The 16,675-nt window shown below is 34.4% G+C and overlaps 1 protein-coding gene across 1 annotated transcript in view; it reads right to left on the bottom strand.

The window, feature by feature from the left end:
* PIGK (phosphatidylinositol glycan anchor biosynthesis class K) overlaps positions 1 to 16,675 on the bottom strand; it is a 136,301-nt gene that overhangs the window by 46,061 nt on the left and 73,565 nt on the right. The window contains exon 10 of the mRNA XM_005896805.2: positions 3,806 to 3,890. Within this exon, the coding sequence (XP_005896867.1) occupies positions 3,806 to 3,890 (85 nt within the window). The remainder of the gene's footprint in view (positions 1 to 3,805; positions 3,891 to 16,675) is intronic.

Here is a 16,675-nt window from a genome sequence, read left to right as displayed (position 1 = left end):
TTTTACTTAATTTGTAATGTGTACACTTCCTTAATGAGTTTTAGGCTTTCTTTTCACTCACTAGCCATTTCTGTTTGTTTTTCTCTGATCTGCTTTTCTTTTGTCTTTTTTTTCCTACTGAGTTGTTTTGTCTTTTATAAACTTTCAAGAATTCTGCTTATATTTGTGATATTAACCAATTCACTACTGTCTTCTTTGCAAAGATCTTATTTTGATTCTAACCTTAGTGTTTCAATGTTGTGGTATCTTTTGATATATAAAATATTAAATTTTTATGGAGCCAAACATATCTCCTGCATTTTTGTGTTCATTAAGAAGTTCTTTCCTACTTTAGATTAAAAACGCAGTTGCTGAAACTTTCTTCTAAAATCTTATTTTACTTTAAGTCTTCATACAAAATTTATTTTATATTACATAGTATGAAATTGAAATTAAGCTGTTTTCCTATTGAAATACTATAATCTTAATCATATATATTTAATGATCAAATCTCATAAATTTTTTTCTTTGAATTCTCTATTCAGGGTTTTTTCAAGCCACAGATCGGGACTGTTTGCTTTTGAAATCAATTCAGTTAAGTTTTATTTGACACTGAAAAGAAAACAAAGAAAATAATGTGCATCACATGTACTGAGGGTAAATGTTTCATAAAACTTTTACTTCTAATTTTTAACACATACATACATCAATGTATGTAAAATGTATTTCTTACTATGAATTATAATAATGTTTGAAATCCAGCCTTTCATTGTATTCCATTAATCTATTTATCTATTCCTTTGTCCATACATATTTATATGATTCAAGAGGCTATGTTTTCTTTTATATACCTTCTTTGTCTATTATTAGATATTTGTTCTTCCACATGAACTATGTGGTCATTTTCTTTTTCTAACATTAAAAAAAAAAAACTTGCTTCTATTCTAATTAGAACTGCTAATTTGGGAGAATTATACTTTATGATATTAAGTTCCCTGCCCCATCAAATATTTGGTATAACTTTCTGCTTATGAAATGTAGTATGCTTCCATGATTCTTATGCTGTAAGTTCTATAGTTTACTTGCCAAATGTACTTCCTAAGTATTTTATAGTTCCCTTCATTGTGAAAGAACATTTTTCCCATTTCCATTTTGTGTAGTTATTGTAAATATAAAGAAGCACCAGTTTTATTCATCTTATGTCTGACTATCTCACCAGATTCTCTTCTTACTTCTACTGCTTATAACTTGAATGTCTTGGATTTCCTAGATGTGCAATCATGTATGCTAGGACACCTAAAAAAGTAAATAATTTGGCAGTATAAAATGGCAATATTGAAATCTTATCTATCTCCTCATTGTAACACACAGTTTAAGTAATATAAACAAGAAATTAATTACTCAAATGACTGAAATACATTCCTCTCTCTCACTCTCTGGTATTTCTCGAGTTGCTCTTCATGTTAATTTAAGCCCTGTGCCTGGCTCCTCCTCTCTCATTTTCTAAACTGTGCCCTGGCTTCTAATGCCTAGGTGGTAGGGAAAAGAGATGCTCTGGCTCTCACTATACCATTGTGCACACACACACACACATATATATCTCCATCCATTCAGACATATGCAAACATGGCACAAGACAAGATGCTGAAAAAAATATCAAGAAATCAAGGACATCCAGAAAGACGATCAAATAGAAGATATGGTGGCACTAGTGGTAAAAAAAACCCACCTACCAAGGCAGGAGACATAAGAGACTCGAGAGACATGGGTTTGGTCCCTGGTTCAGGAAGATGCCCTGCAGGAGGAAATTGCAATCTACTCCAGTAAGCTTCCCTGAAGAATGCCATGGACAGAGGAGCCTATGGGCTACAGTCCATGGGGTTGCAAAGAGTCAGACACAACTGAAATGACTGGGCACACAGAGGATAAGATATGTGAATAAATAACATTATTTCAAATAAGAATGACACACACTCCAAAACAGAGATAGGTAAAGCATGACTCAAGATGAGAAGAAAAACAGTTACTTACAGTACAAAAACACACTATTATAGGTGGAGGTTAAATATATACTTCAATAACACTATAATACAGATATATTACATATTTTGAAGTTTTATGGGATTGGCTGCACCTAATTATTATATACATTACTATTCTTTTAGGGGAAAAAATGGCTTTCAAATAATTCACTTATAAGTGAACTCCTAGCAACATACTTGACAGACAATTGTAACAGTTTCAAACTTGTAGTATTGTCAATAAAGGGAAATAAGGGGAAAAATGATCTTTCCTGATTACCCCTTGAGAACAAAATTAATTTTATTCAATATAAAGAAAAAGAAATTCCTATCATGAATCTTAAAATAAAAATTTTATAAATTCAGGTACTATAAAAATTTCATTATAATTTTTTATAATTCAGTGTTAAAATTAATATAGCTTCTTATAATGCCAAGAATATCATCATAAAAATTTTGACCAGGGTAAAAGTTTTTCATCTTTGAATTCACACAGTGTATATAACAGCAGTTTATTGGTTCATTCACGCTATAAAAATATGACTGACATTTCATCTGGTCAACCATCTTAAAGGTTAACTCTTGTTTCCTATTTTAGATTTTATTCTAGGTGAAGTGTTGTGCACAGATTCTATTTACCTATTCTGAACAAACCACAAACTGTTTCATTGCTCACTCTTACTGTTAAGAACATATTGACTTGCTGCCTGCTCTGCTGTTAAATTCATTTATGCTGAGAGTCAGGCATGAAGACAGAATTTTAAATGTGACATTTGCAGGCTGTTAGGTCATTTAAGCTCTGACAACACCAGGGAATTCCTGACATATAACTGGACCTGATTACCAACCACAGATAGACTGTGGGCAAATTTTAGACCACTTTTTGTAATTTCTCATAGAATTTTAATATTCAATTTTAACATCCATGAAAAGATCTATATAGCCAACATTTTAAAGTAAAAGCCTGTTTCTTTTAATAAACTCAATCTGGTACTCATAATCAATCTGTATCTGCTAAATAAAAATTCTTTTGATTGGCAAAGACATATGGAAAGACTCAATAGTAATTAACATTTGTGAAAATTCTGACAAATTCTGACATTTAAGGGCTTTTAATATTTCCTATAATCTATAGCCTCTGATAAATATGGTAGGTCTATAGGCCATAACTCTCATCAACAAACCTCTTTTAAAATTCTTAGATTCTGGTCTAGCAGGGAGGACTTTATATGCTGTCAGAATTACAGTACAAAATCAAAGTTTAAAAACTTACCACACTGCCTTCTCTAAGATTACAGTAATGTAGAAGGGATGATAGAGTCATTATAATTGGAAATGAAAAAATTACCCATATGACATTTAGAATTACACTTTACAAAGGTTGATAATGGGGTGGGGTGGAAGAAGTAGGGAAAGATTTCTTTCTCATTTTAGCTACTCAAAGAAATTATACCAAATGATATTTTTTCAGCATTTTCTTTGTCATTAACAAGTACCATATACAATGGTTCAAATGAAAGTTCTCTGAAATTAAGTCTTGTTGTTAAGTAATGCACAAAAGATAATTCTGATTCTACCCTGTATTTTATATAAGCAAGAATTCTACTGTTAAACAGCAAGTAGCCTTTTAATACTGCGCTTTGAATGAGATTTCCAACTGTAAGAGGTGGAGTCTAAATAGGGCTAGACAGCCTGGAATGCCTTTCAGCTATAGCACATTGATTCTGAAAAACCTAACAAAAGCAATTACTTTTCAGAGATTAAAAATCTTGTTTCTTTCAAAAGAATAAAAATGGAAAGCAAACCTGGTGTATTATCTGAGCTACAGGAAGTTGTTCAGCGTATTTCAGAGGTTCCATTAGTTCCTCAACCATCTGGTCTTTCTTATAGCTGGAAAAAAGAAATTAAAAAATACAAAGCTAAAGTATATTTTTGTAAATATGGCAAATACTTAAACATATCAAATATGAACTATATTAAAAATATATATATCTGAGATTGTAAAATAAGCAGTATTTGTCAATAATCTATGAAAAATAATCTAAGGATAATTTTTAAATGATACAACCATATATACATTCAGATTGCATAAAATTACTATTTAATAAGACTACTTAACATCACATAATAGTCTCATCCTGTCTTTCACTCTGAGACTTAAAAATGTTTAAGAACTCCATGTTCACTGCATATGCTTTTAAAGGTCTTCAAAACCTGGCTCCAACTATTCAAGCCTCATCTTCAGCAACTCCTCCTCTACGTCCGAATTAACAGTTTCAGCCATGCCCATCTACTGGTCCCCTGCCAGTGGGCCTTGTATTCTCATGACTCTGATTTTCTTCATTCTGTTTCCTATTTGGACCAATTAAAGCTCCCTTTTTGTTTACTCTTCTTTCAAATATAGTAATTTATTTAGATCTTAGGTGTGCTTTTTTTTACCACCTTGAAGACAAAAATCATGTCTTATTCTTCTTTGTATAGCCACTATTTACCATATAATGAAGACTCAATAAATGTTTGCTGAATGAATATATGAATAAAATAAAGACAATAATAACTCTCTGAGAGGTTATTCTATATGGCAAATATTTTAATACTTATATTTCAATGAGATGCAGAACTGACACAACACATATCTGATGGTATAAAAGAGTAAAGTGCAGAGTAAGAATAAAATCTCCCCAAATGAAGAAAACTACAAAAAAAGTTCTTAAAAAAGTATCAACATTTACAAAATAGCAAACAAACATTAGATTTTAAAACAGCAAGACTGAAACACATTTAAACTTTCAATTACCTTTTATTCCTGTAAACATCACCTTATCAACTTAAATTTAAAAACTGAAACCTTGAATTACCTTGAAAAATAAACAAGACTAGTATAAATCTCTAGTTAAGAAATCTGATGATGAGAAATCTGGAATCTCTCCCAATAAAAAGGCAAATATACAAATAAGGACAAAATTTTGTACATAAGAGTTTAAAAGACCTCTTAGATAGGTAAAAGTTTATATATACTTTGCAGATTAGCATAAATATAATTAATTGGAGGAACTTTGAAGATGCTCACTATTGATGAAAAAACTGTCTTAAAATATTGCTTTATAGAGACAGAAAATAGAAGGGTGGTTTCCAGGAGCAAAAGAGGAGAGAAGGGGGAATTACTAATGGGTAGTAATTCCAGTATTAAAAGATGAAAAAAGTTCTGGAGGTAGACACAGATAAAGACAAAGTCCTCATGAAGATACCAGGGGAAGATTTAACCATCTATAAATCAACGAGAGGCTTTATAAGAAAACAATCCTGTCAACACCTTGATCTTGGACTTCCAGCTTCCAGAATTGTGAGGAAATAAATTTCTGTTGCTTAAGCACTCAGTCTGTGGTACTTTATTATGGTAGCCCTCACAAATTATATTAGAGTATACAATTAAAAATAAAATAAATATTCACTGACCAAAAATAACCCACATTATTTTTAAACATTTCACAATATACCACCTTTTAAAGCTCTATCTGTATTTTTAGGTATACAAAACATACACCAAGCAACAAAAGGAAAATAGATTAAATAATATCCAATTTAAAATTTTTGTGCTTCAAAATACACTACCAAGAAAGTGAAAAACCCAAAAAATGGAGGAACATTTTTGCAAATCATACATCTGGGAATACCAGACCACCTGACCTGCCTCTTGAGAAGTCTGTATGTGGGTCAGGAAGCAACAGTGAAAACTGGACATGAAACAACAGACTGATTCCAAATAGGAAAAGGAGTATGTCAAGGCTGTATATTGTCACCCTACTTATTTAACTTATATGCAGAGTACATCATGAGAAATGCTGGGCTGGAAGAAACACAAGCTAGAATCAAGATTACCAGGAGAAATATCAATAATCTCAGATATGCAGATGACACCACCCTTATGGCAGAAAGTGAAGAGGAACTAAAAAGCCTCTTGATGAAAGTCAAAGTGGAGAGTGAAAAAGTTGGCTTAAAGCTCAACATTCAGAAAATGAAGATCATGGCATCCAGTCCCATCAATTCATGGCAAATAGATGGGGAAACAATGGAAACAGTGACTGACTTTATTTTGGGGGGGCTCCAAAACCACTGCAGATGGTGATTGCAGCCATGAAATTAAAAGACGCTTACTCCTTGGAAGGAAAGTTATGACCAACCTAGACAGCATATTCAAAAGCAGAGACATTACTTTATCATCTAGTCAAGGCTATGATTTTTCCAGTAGTCATGTATGGATGTGAGAGTTGGACTATAAAGAAAGCTGAGCGCCGAAGAATTAGATGTTTTTGAACTGTGGTGTTGGAGAAGACTCTTGAGAGTCCCTTGGACTGCAAGGAGATCCAGCCAGTCCATCCTAAAGGAGATCAGTCCTGAGTGTTCATTGGAAGACTGATGCTGAAGCTGAAACTCCATTACTTTGGCCGCCTGATGTGAAGAATTGACTCATTTGAAAAGACCCTGATGCTGGGAAAGAGTGAAGGCAAGAAGAGAAGGGGACGACAGAGGATGAGATGGTTGGATAGCATCACTGACTCAATGGACATGAGTTTGGGTAAATTCCAGGAGTTGGTGATGGACAGAGAGGCCTGGGGTGCTACGGTCCATGGGGTCACAAAGAGTCAGACACGACTGAGCGACTGAACTGAACTGATACCTCTGAAAAAATAATGGTATCAAAACTACATTACAACTCAACAATAAAAAGATAAATAATTCATTAAAAATTTTTCCTTCCTCATTAAGGATATTTCTAAGTGAAACTGGAATGTTTGTGGGTTGTTTTTTTTACTGTATGTCTGTGATAGGAAAGAATACAATGACTACTCAGTAGAGTTTGGTGCTATTGCCTTGATTAAGGCACCAGAAGTTTCAATAAATATCTGCTGGGGAAAAAATTAGTGTAGATAAGATCACTGAAGTAATTCTAAGAGTAAGTAGAAATATGAAAAATTCTTCTAAAAATACAAAGTAATAACATATAAATTGGAATTCATTTTACTCATAAAATGTCTCTCAATCAATATAAAAGATACAAAAATATTAGAAATCTAATATTAACAATTCATTTTAACATTTTTAAAAATTACAAGTAGCTGTTGCAAAAAATTTCAACTTCTTTTTCCTTATTTTATTTTTTCTGAACCATTTTAAAGTTGCAGATATCATGATAGGTCTCATCTAAACACTTCAGCATGTATCAACCAATGATAGGTTTGAAAATTTTCTTTTTCTTGTTTTTGCCCAGCTGCGCAGCTTTCAGGATCTTAGTTCCCCAACCAGGGATCACACCACGCCTCTGACCCCAGCAGTGAAAGCACTGAGTCCTAACCGTTAGGGAATACCCTTGAAAATTTTCTTAATAACTGCAGCATTTTTTAAAAAGTCACTCAAAGTGCAATTCCCAAGTAATCTTGGGTATCACTATGGATTTTGACCTTTTTACCTATTCAATCCCACAACAAATTACTCATTTTGAATTTCTTGAAAATGTCCATCATTTTCTTGCTATGTATATATTGCTAAAGGTGTGATGTCAAACTGATTTTATTTCTATTTTAATTACTCTCATTTTTAATTTATTTAAAAAAATAAAACAATTTTTTTTTTTTTTTTGAAGGCTCAGGTGGTCTTTTTCTTTTATTTTAAAGTCTAATACTAATATATAGGATATAGCTAAGAGTTCTAGATCAATCAATTCTCCCAGGTACCTGGGGCCCTTTCAAGATGGAAATGCAAGTCTCCTTTTGTTTTAGAAAGTTTGTTTTATTATAATTTTAAATATTATTTCTGTTCATTTCCCATTTATTTTTCTAGTTCAATGTCTTGATCTAAATATATTGGATCTTCTCTTTCTCTCTGAGCCTTTTATCTATCTTATTTCAATTTCACTTTCATGATTTTTTTTCATTTCTAGTCTTTATGTCTCTTACTGAACTTTTGGTAATATCTATCTTACCTTGGGTACCTTGTAATTTACTTTTCATTTGTGAAATGATTTTTGTCTTTTTTTGTTGATTTTCTTTCCAGAGTTCAGTCAGCTCCTATTTCATACATCTTTCTATTCATTGTCCATTTCAATTGTGAGTTTTGAAGTGTCTGATTCATGGAGTTCTTTCATAATGCAATTGCTTGTGTAATGTAAGTTATTTATATTTGAGTATTATATCTTGGCTTCCCTGGTGGCTCAGATGGTAAGAATGTACCTGCAATGCAGGAGACCTCAGTTTGATCCTTGGGTTGGAAAGATCCCCTGGAGAAGGGAATGGCTACCCACTCCAGTATTCTCGCCTGGAAAATTCCATGGACAGAGGAACCTGAAGGGCTACAGTCCATAGGATTGCAAAAAGTTGGACACAACTGAGCAACTAACACTTTGACTTTTATCTTAGTTTTCCTTTTTTGTGCCTTTCTTTTCTTTATTTTTCCTCTCATTCTCTGTGTAGTGAGCGTGTTTAGAAGATTTGGTTTTAGTTTTCTGCTTTCTTATAGTAACTCTGTATGGATGTTGCCTTCTGTTTTTACTGAAAAGCATCTGCATTGTTTTTTCTAGATGCAGCAATACAGTAAGCTATCTTGTGATGGGGGAAGAAAGGAGATAAGTTGGCTTATTAGGTTTCTCTCCATTCAACAGCACCCTCCTCTGTGGCTACAATATAGACTTTTTAATAAATGGTACTTTTTGTGGTAGTGGTGAGAACAGAATTTGTCCTTTTTTTTTTTCCCCCCTCTCATCTCCTTTGGACCCCTATGTGTAGTCGCTTTTTTGTTTCCCTTCACTACCAAGACTCCAAGGGACACCTCCTCCTTCCTTGCAAACTATCATCTATTTCCTCAGAATTAACGCTTTCCCAATACTCTCACCTAAGTCAAATCACCCCCACTTTCTAGACCCCATATCTCCTATCTTTAGTAGCTAGGGCCCTAGCAAGTAGTCCATGTTTACAGTATAATTCAGGAACTAAGAAAACGATCAATGTTAATTCCAATCTATACATGGCTACCGTTCTAAGGGAAACCTGGAATTTTCTCTTGCAAAACAGTAAAGTTCTCTTTCTTAAAGCTAGTCATTATTCCTTTTATTTAACATTTGAGTTCCTCCTAAAAAGATATATTTTTCTTTTTTTTTAAGATATATTTTTCTATTATCTCTTTCCAAGATCCTTCACTAAGACATCTACTTTAAAAAGAGTAGTTTCTGCATGCAAAAAGCTATACATTCCTTTTCTTACTTTACTGTTTCTTTTTAAAAAAACAATAATAGGAATGGAATTTGCTTACACTACAGAAGAATTGTAGATACAATACAGTGACGCTACCATCTTAAATCAAAATCCAATTAAAATATTGTCCAAATCCTTTGCCAAAGTAAATAAAATTCTGCTGGCAAAATTCTGAAACCCACAAAGTTAGTCTTTACAAACATTTGTTTGTTTTGAGTTCTTTTTATTCTTTCAAGATGCCCAGTTCCCTCAAAAATCTTTCTCCTCTGTTGTATCCAGCACTCTTAAAATAACACTGTAAAATTATTAATGCACCCACATATAAGGTCACCTCTAATTCAGAAAAAGGTGAGGTTTTATTCCATATTGCCATATAGAGATTAGATTATTCAAGTATAAGATGGCCTAGTTTACTGTGGGCAGAAGACTAAAGCATCTTTTCAAACACTAGAAATACACCCAACAAAAAGAACAGAAAAACAGACACACTGTGCTCTACCAGACACAAACTAAAAATTAGAATCATCAATAAATAATTCAAGACACATGATGTAGGGTACTCTGAAATCATTAGGAAGAAATTCTTTAAACACACCAGAAACAGAAGCTAGCCAAAGTTAGTGTTACTTCTTGAACATGAGCAACTAAAAGAATTTTTTGAAACTAAAAGTATATAAAGAAATCAAGTTAATTTCTTAACACAATCCTGCTGGGGGAAAAAAGCACAGAAAAATTTCCACTCCTAAACTGCATTAATAAAACACCCAAGCATTCGTATAATGGCCAACACATATTGTTGTGTGAGATATACTTGACAAACCTGCAGCCCTATGACATTCCTGAAAGTTTAAAGACACTCTAAGGGAAAAGACAACTCAAATTTATTGGTCGATAGAGACAAACACAAAATGCTATTACAACTCCAAAACATCCCAAGAGTCACTGAAGATTATTTTTGTGAAGACAGGTTATATAGAAATGACACAACAATCTAATGCATCTTCCCCCTCTGGAGAAGGAAACGGCACCCCACTCCAGTATTCTTGCCTGGGAAATCCCATGGACAGAGGAGCCGGGTGGCCTACAGTCCACAGGGTCACAAAGAGTCGGACACGACTGAGCTACTCCACTTTCACTTTCACTTTCCACACTCACAGCATCACCATTCTTCTAATTGTCAAATTACAATCTTGCAAGCAAAGACACAGCCTTGGCTATTACCTACTTTAAAGAAGCACATGGAAGATAATGAGCTGGGGAAAGAAACATCATTTGAGGTAGGGAACAGAAAGTTAACTCCCAAGAGAAATAAGGTTACATGAGCTTACGGCCCAACTGCTGACATACATCTTTTTTACCATCAGCATGCAGTTAGGTAGCATATCAGTTAAAAAAGAACATCAGTTTAAAAAGATCACATACCAGTTAAAAAAGAATACCTCCCAAGAAATTTAGTAAAGTGAATATAACGAAATCCTGGAAAACCAAGCTCTAATTCTCACTGAAGGACCTCTTATCAGGTAAGCAGACTTCGCAGAAATTCTCCAAACCAGCAAATGTGTATCTTCATAAGGAATAATCTTTGTAGAGTCAAAGGCAATTTTAAAATAGCAGTTAGTCAGAAGAAATCCTGTCAAAATTACTGAGCACTTCTCAGGAACCTGTCTGCCAATGCAGGAGATGTTAGAAACATAGGTTCATTCAACTGGGTTGGGAAGATCCCCTGGAGAAACGCATGGCAACCCACTCCAGTATGCTTGCCTAGAGAATCCCATGGACAGAGGAACCTGCAGGGCTACAGTCCATGGGTTGCAAAGAATCGGACGTGACTGAAGCAACTTAGCATGCCTGCATCTAGTAGGTACACATAACTGAAGTTATAAATGTGTGTTGTTCTAGTCATTTTATTTTGCTTAAATATATATGTATACATGAAAGTATGCAGAATATTCATAGTTTAATTAATAAATTATATTCTACATTCAAACAGATAACAAAACATAAGAGACAAAGAACTCATACAACTCAACATCAAAAAAAACAAACAACCTAATTAAAAAATGGGCAGAGGACCTGAACAGAAATTTTTCTGAAGACATATAGCTTAGCTGCTTGTCGTGTCCGACTCTGTGCGACCCTATGGTCTGTAGCCTGCCAGGCTCCTCTGTCCATTCTCTAGGCAAGAGTACTAGAGTGGGTTGTCATGGCCTCCTCCAGGGATCTTTCCAACCCAGGGATCGAAGCCGGGTCTCCTGCATTGCAGGCAGTCTTTACCACTGAGCCACCAGGGAAGCCCAAAGACATATAGAGAACCAACAGATACACGAAAAGATGCTCAACATCACTAATCATCAGGAAAATGCAAATCAAAACCACAGTGAGATACCACCTCATACCTGTCAAGATGGCTATTAGAAGAAGACAACAAATGACAAGTGAACTTCAGATGTTCAAGCTGGTTTTAGAAAAGGCAGAAGAACCAGAGATCAAATTGCCAACATCCACTGGATCATGGAAAAAGGGAGAGTTCCAGAAAAACATCTATTTCTGCTTTATTGACTATGCCAAAGCCTTTGACTGTGTGGATCACAATAAACTGTGGAAAATTCTGAAAGAGCACATGTATACACACACATAATACGAAAATGCTTCACTTTACTTAGACATTCCATTATGGATGGACATCTGCTTTTATTTATTGTTAGAAATAATGTTGCATAAAATATTCTTCCAGGCTGCTTTGTCTACATGTGCAAGATGCTTTATAACACAGCAAACTATAGCCAGCCCATAGACCAAATTTGACCTGTCATCTGTTTCTATATGTAATAGCTGTAAGCTATTACATTTTTTAATGGTTAAAAAGACATTAAGGGAGACTATTTCATGACAAATGAAAGATATAAAATTCAAAGTTCAGTGTCTACAAATAAAGTTTTATTTGAACCCATTCATCTGTTAATGTATTATGTGACTTCTTTTGCACTACAACAACAGAGTATTTGCAGCTGACATCATTAGACCTACAAAGGCTAAAATGTTTACTTAGCTGTCCTTTCACAGAAAAAGTTTGCTAACCCCTATTCTAAAGTAATTATTTAGAAGTGGACTTGAGGGGTCATAGTTATTCGTATTTTAAATTTTGCTAGTAACAACCAAATTACTATCCAAGGGGGCTGCATCAATTTACACTGCCATCAGAAATGTGTAAATTCCCATTTGCCCTCATCACCACTTAATTTCCTACAAGAAACAGTATCTCATTGTCTTAATTTCCATTTCCCCTTTTAAAAAATACTTGAAAAGTCACTGGACATGAGTTTTTCTTTTCCAAACTGTATCTCCTCTGGTCACTTTTCTATTGAGGTGTCTTTTAAAAAGAATCTATGTGCAGTATACTTATATAATCTGGAAAGAAATTTTTTGACATACATGTTGCAAATAATTTCACCTAGAGTTTCTCTTTTAACTTTGTATTTTTTTTACTACTTATGGTATTTTAACTTTGTTGCAGTTAAGCTTTATCAATCATATGATTGATATTACACTAACTAAAGCATTTCTTTTAATAGCTATGATTGGTTAGTATAATATCTTTCCACATTATGTCCCAACTCTTGTAAGTTTATAATTAAATGGTAGAGTCTCTTAAATTTTCTATTATACAGTCTGTAAAAAAAAAAAAAAAAGAAAGAAAGAAAAAAGATAAAACAACAGGGAAAGTTGCCTCTCCCTGATCCTTATACCTCTATCGTTCCCTTGTCTTCTGGCATTATTTGGGACTTACTGTGTAGATGGCAATAGAGTATGCATTCTTATCTCATCTGACTTTCATAGAGATGCTTCTAAAGAGTCATGCTAAAATGTAATGTTTTCTTCTGGCTTTAGATATACAGCCTTTATTAAGTCAAGGCAGCTCTCTATTTCCAGTTCACTAAGCTATGTTGCTTTCTTTCATCATTAATGATTGATGAATTTTAATCAGGTGCTTTTTCCACATCTACTGAAACAATTACAAACTATTTCTCATTTAATGTACAGATACAATGAAATACATTAATATATTTTCTAACTCAAAATCATTCCTAGAATTTTAAGATAACTTCTATTTGGTCATGAAGTATTTTTACTTTTACATTACTGGATTTGAATTTAAGATTTGTACATCTGTTTAAAAAAAGATTTGTACAAATGTAATAATGAAATGAGGTTGGTTCTATTATTTTTTCATTTTCTTCTTGTCTAGTTTTGGGTTCAAAATTAACTAGTTGCATCAAATTAATTGGGTAGCATGCTTTCTTTGTCTGTTCCGTCTGTATGTCAGTTTCACATGTTTGGTAAACGCCACAAATAAAAACCATCTAAGCCTACTGCTTATTTGAAGTTTGTTGGGAGAAGGTAAATATTTTTTTACAACTGATAAAAAAGCAAATTCTCTTACTTGAAGGCTTGATTTATTTCTTTTACTTATTTTTTTCCTAAATCCCCCATATTCCTGTATCACTTGAGTCACATCCCAAGTGATTTTCATAACCCTGTACTGAAAATGCATCACGTAAACACATTTTGAGATTTTGTTTTAAATTAGTATGATAATTTTACTCTATGAAAGAGGGCATTTGGTCCAATTATACTTAACTTATAGACCGATACAACCGTGTTTAATATTAATATCAATTTTCTATTTCTCATCTATTTGATGTTTCTTTTACTTTCCTTTTTTCTTTGAATTAACCAAATACTCTATTAATCTTTTTTCTCTATTAACATGGTAGTTTATAATAACTATAGTGACATTATAACATCAAACTTTGTCTTTGTAATCTAACAAATGGCCCACATTTATCATTTCTCCAATAAGAGTAGTATTTTGCAACACTTTCATTCTAATTATCCCTCTGCCTTTTGCATTGCTGCTATAATATATTTTAATTAAGCAAATATTGTTTTAACTCAACAGAGATTAGGTGGGGTTTTTTTGGTACTATCAATATTTAATTATCTTACATGATACATATGTCTATTCTGGTTCTCTTCATTCCTTACTAAATTTCTGTTTCCCAATAGAATCATTATACTTCTGGCTAAAGTACTTCCTTTAGTTTTTACTGTAGTTCAGATGCACTGGCAACAAATTGTTCTGTTTGACTGAAGACATCTTTATTTCACTTTCATTTTTGGAAGATATTTTTGCTGTGTATAGATTTATAGGTTAGAAGTTTTCTTCCATTCAGTACTTTAAAAATGTCATTCTGTTGTTTATGGCTTCCGCTGTTTCAGTCACTCAGTTCGTCGCTCAGTCATGTCCAACTCTTTGCAACCCCATGGAGTGCAGCGTGCCAGGCTTTCCTGTCCATCACCAACTCTGGGAGCTTACCCAAACTCATGTCCATAGAGTCGGTATACCATTCAACGATCTCTTCCTCTGTTGTCCCTTTCTCCTCCCGCCTTCAATCTTTCCCCGGGATCAGGGTCTTTTCAAATGAGTCAGCTCTTCGCATGAGGTGATCAAAGTACTGGAGTTTCAGCTTCAACATCAGTCCTTTCTCCCATGAGTATTCAGGACTGATCTCCTTTAGGATGGACTGGTTGGTTCTCCTTGCAGTCCAAGAAACTCTCAAGAGTCTTCTGCAACACCACAGTTCAAAAGCATCAATTCTTCAGTGCTCAACTTTCTTTACAGTCCAACTCTCACATCCATACATGACTACAGAAAAAACCAGAGTTTTGATTAGACGGACATTTGTTAGCAAAGTAAAGTCTCTGCTTTTAATATGCTGCCTACGGTTGGTCACACCTTTTCTTCCAAGGAGCAAGTGTCTTTTAATTTCATAGCTGCAGTGACTATCTGCAGTGATTTTGGAGCCCAAGAAAATAAAGTCAGCTACTGTTTCCATTATTTCCTCATCTATTTGCCATGAAGTGATGGGACCGGATACCATGATCTTAGTTTTCCAAATGTTGAGTTTTAAGCAAACCTTTTCACTCTCTTCTTTCACTTTCATCAAGAGGTTCTTTAGTTCTTCTTCTCTTTCTGCCATAAAGGTGGTGTCATCTGCATATCTGAGGTTATTGATATTTCTCCCCACAATCTTAATTCCAGCTTGTGCTTCATCCAGCCTGGCATTTCACATGATGTGCTCTGCATGTAAGTTAAATAAGCAGGGTGACAATATACAGCCTTGACGTACTCCTTTCCAGTCCATTGTTTCAGGTCCGGTTCCAAGTGGTGCTTTTTGACATACAGATTTCTCAGGAGGCAAGTAAGTTGGTCTGATATTCCCATCTCTTTAAGAATTTTCCATGGTTTGTGTTGTGATTCACACAGTCAAAGGCTTTGGCATAGTCATTAAAGCAGAAATAGATGTTTTTCTGGAACTCTCGTGCTTTTCTGATGATTCAATGGATGTTGGCAATTTGATCTCTGGTTCCTCTGCCTTTTCTAAATCCAGACTGAACATCTGGAAGTTCACAGTTCACATACTGTTAAAGTCTGGCTTGGAGAATTTTGAGAATTACTTTGCTAGCGTGTGAGATGAGTGCAACTGTGCAGCAGTTTGAACATTCTTTGGCATTGCCTTTCTCTGGGATTGGAATGAAAACTGACTTTTCCAGTTGAATCCTTTGGCCATAGGATTATTGAATCCTATGGCCACTGCTGAGTTTTCCAAATTTGCTGGCATATTGAGTGCAGCACTTTCACAGCACTGGATCTTTTAATAGGATTTGAAATAGCTCAACTGGAATTCCATCACTTCCACTAGCTTTGTTTGTTGTGAGGTCCACTGACTTCGCATTCCAGGATGTCTGGCTCTAGGTAAGTGATCACACCACCATGGTTATCCAGGTAATGAAGATCTTTTTGTATATTTCTTCTGTGTATTCTCACCACCTCTTCTTAATGTCTCCTGCTTCTGTTAGGTCCATACCATTTCTATCCTTAATTGTGCCCATCTTGGCATGAAATGTTCCCTTGGTATCTCTAATTTTCTTGAAGAGATCCCTAGTATTTCCCACTCTATTGTTTTCCTCTATTTCTTTGCATTGGTCACCTAGGAAGGCTTTCTTATCTCTCCTTGCTAGTCTCTGGAACTCTGCATTCAAACAGGTATATCTTTCCTTTTCTCCTCTGCCTTTCACTCCTTTCTCTTCTTTTCTCTGCTATTTGTAACACCTTCTCAGACAACCATTTTGCCTTTTTTGCATTTCTTTCTCTTGGGGATGGTCTTGATCATTGCCTCCTGTACAATGTCAAGAACCTCCGTCCATATTTCTATCACCTCTAATCCCTTGAATCTATTTGTCACATCCACTGTATAATCATTAGGGATTTGATTTAGGTCATACCTGAATCGTCCAGTGGTTTTCCCTACTTTCTTCAATTTAAGTCTGAATTTGGCAATAAGGAGTTCATGATCTGAGCCACAGTCA

Source organism: Bos mutus, chromosome 3 (assembly GCF_027580195.1).
Source record: "Bos mutus isolate GX-2022 chromosome 3, NWIPB_WYAK_1.1, whole genome shotgun sequence".
NCBI classification, from domain to species: domain Eukaryota; kingdom Metazoa; phylum Chordata; class Mammalia; order Artiodactyla; family Bovidae; genus Bos; species Bos mutus.
Note: the sequence above shows the minus strand (reverse complement) of the source record. Positions and strands in the feature narration are given on the sequence as shown.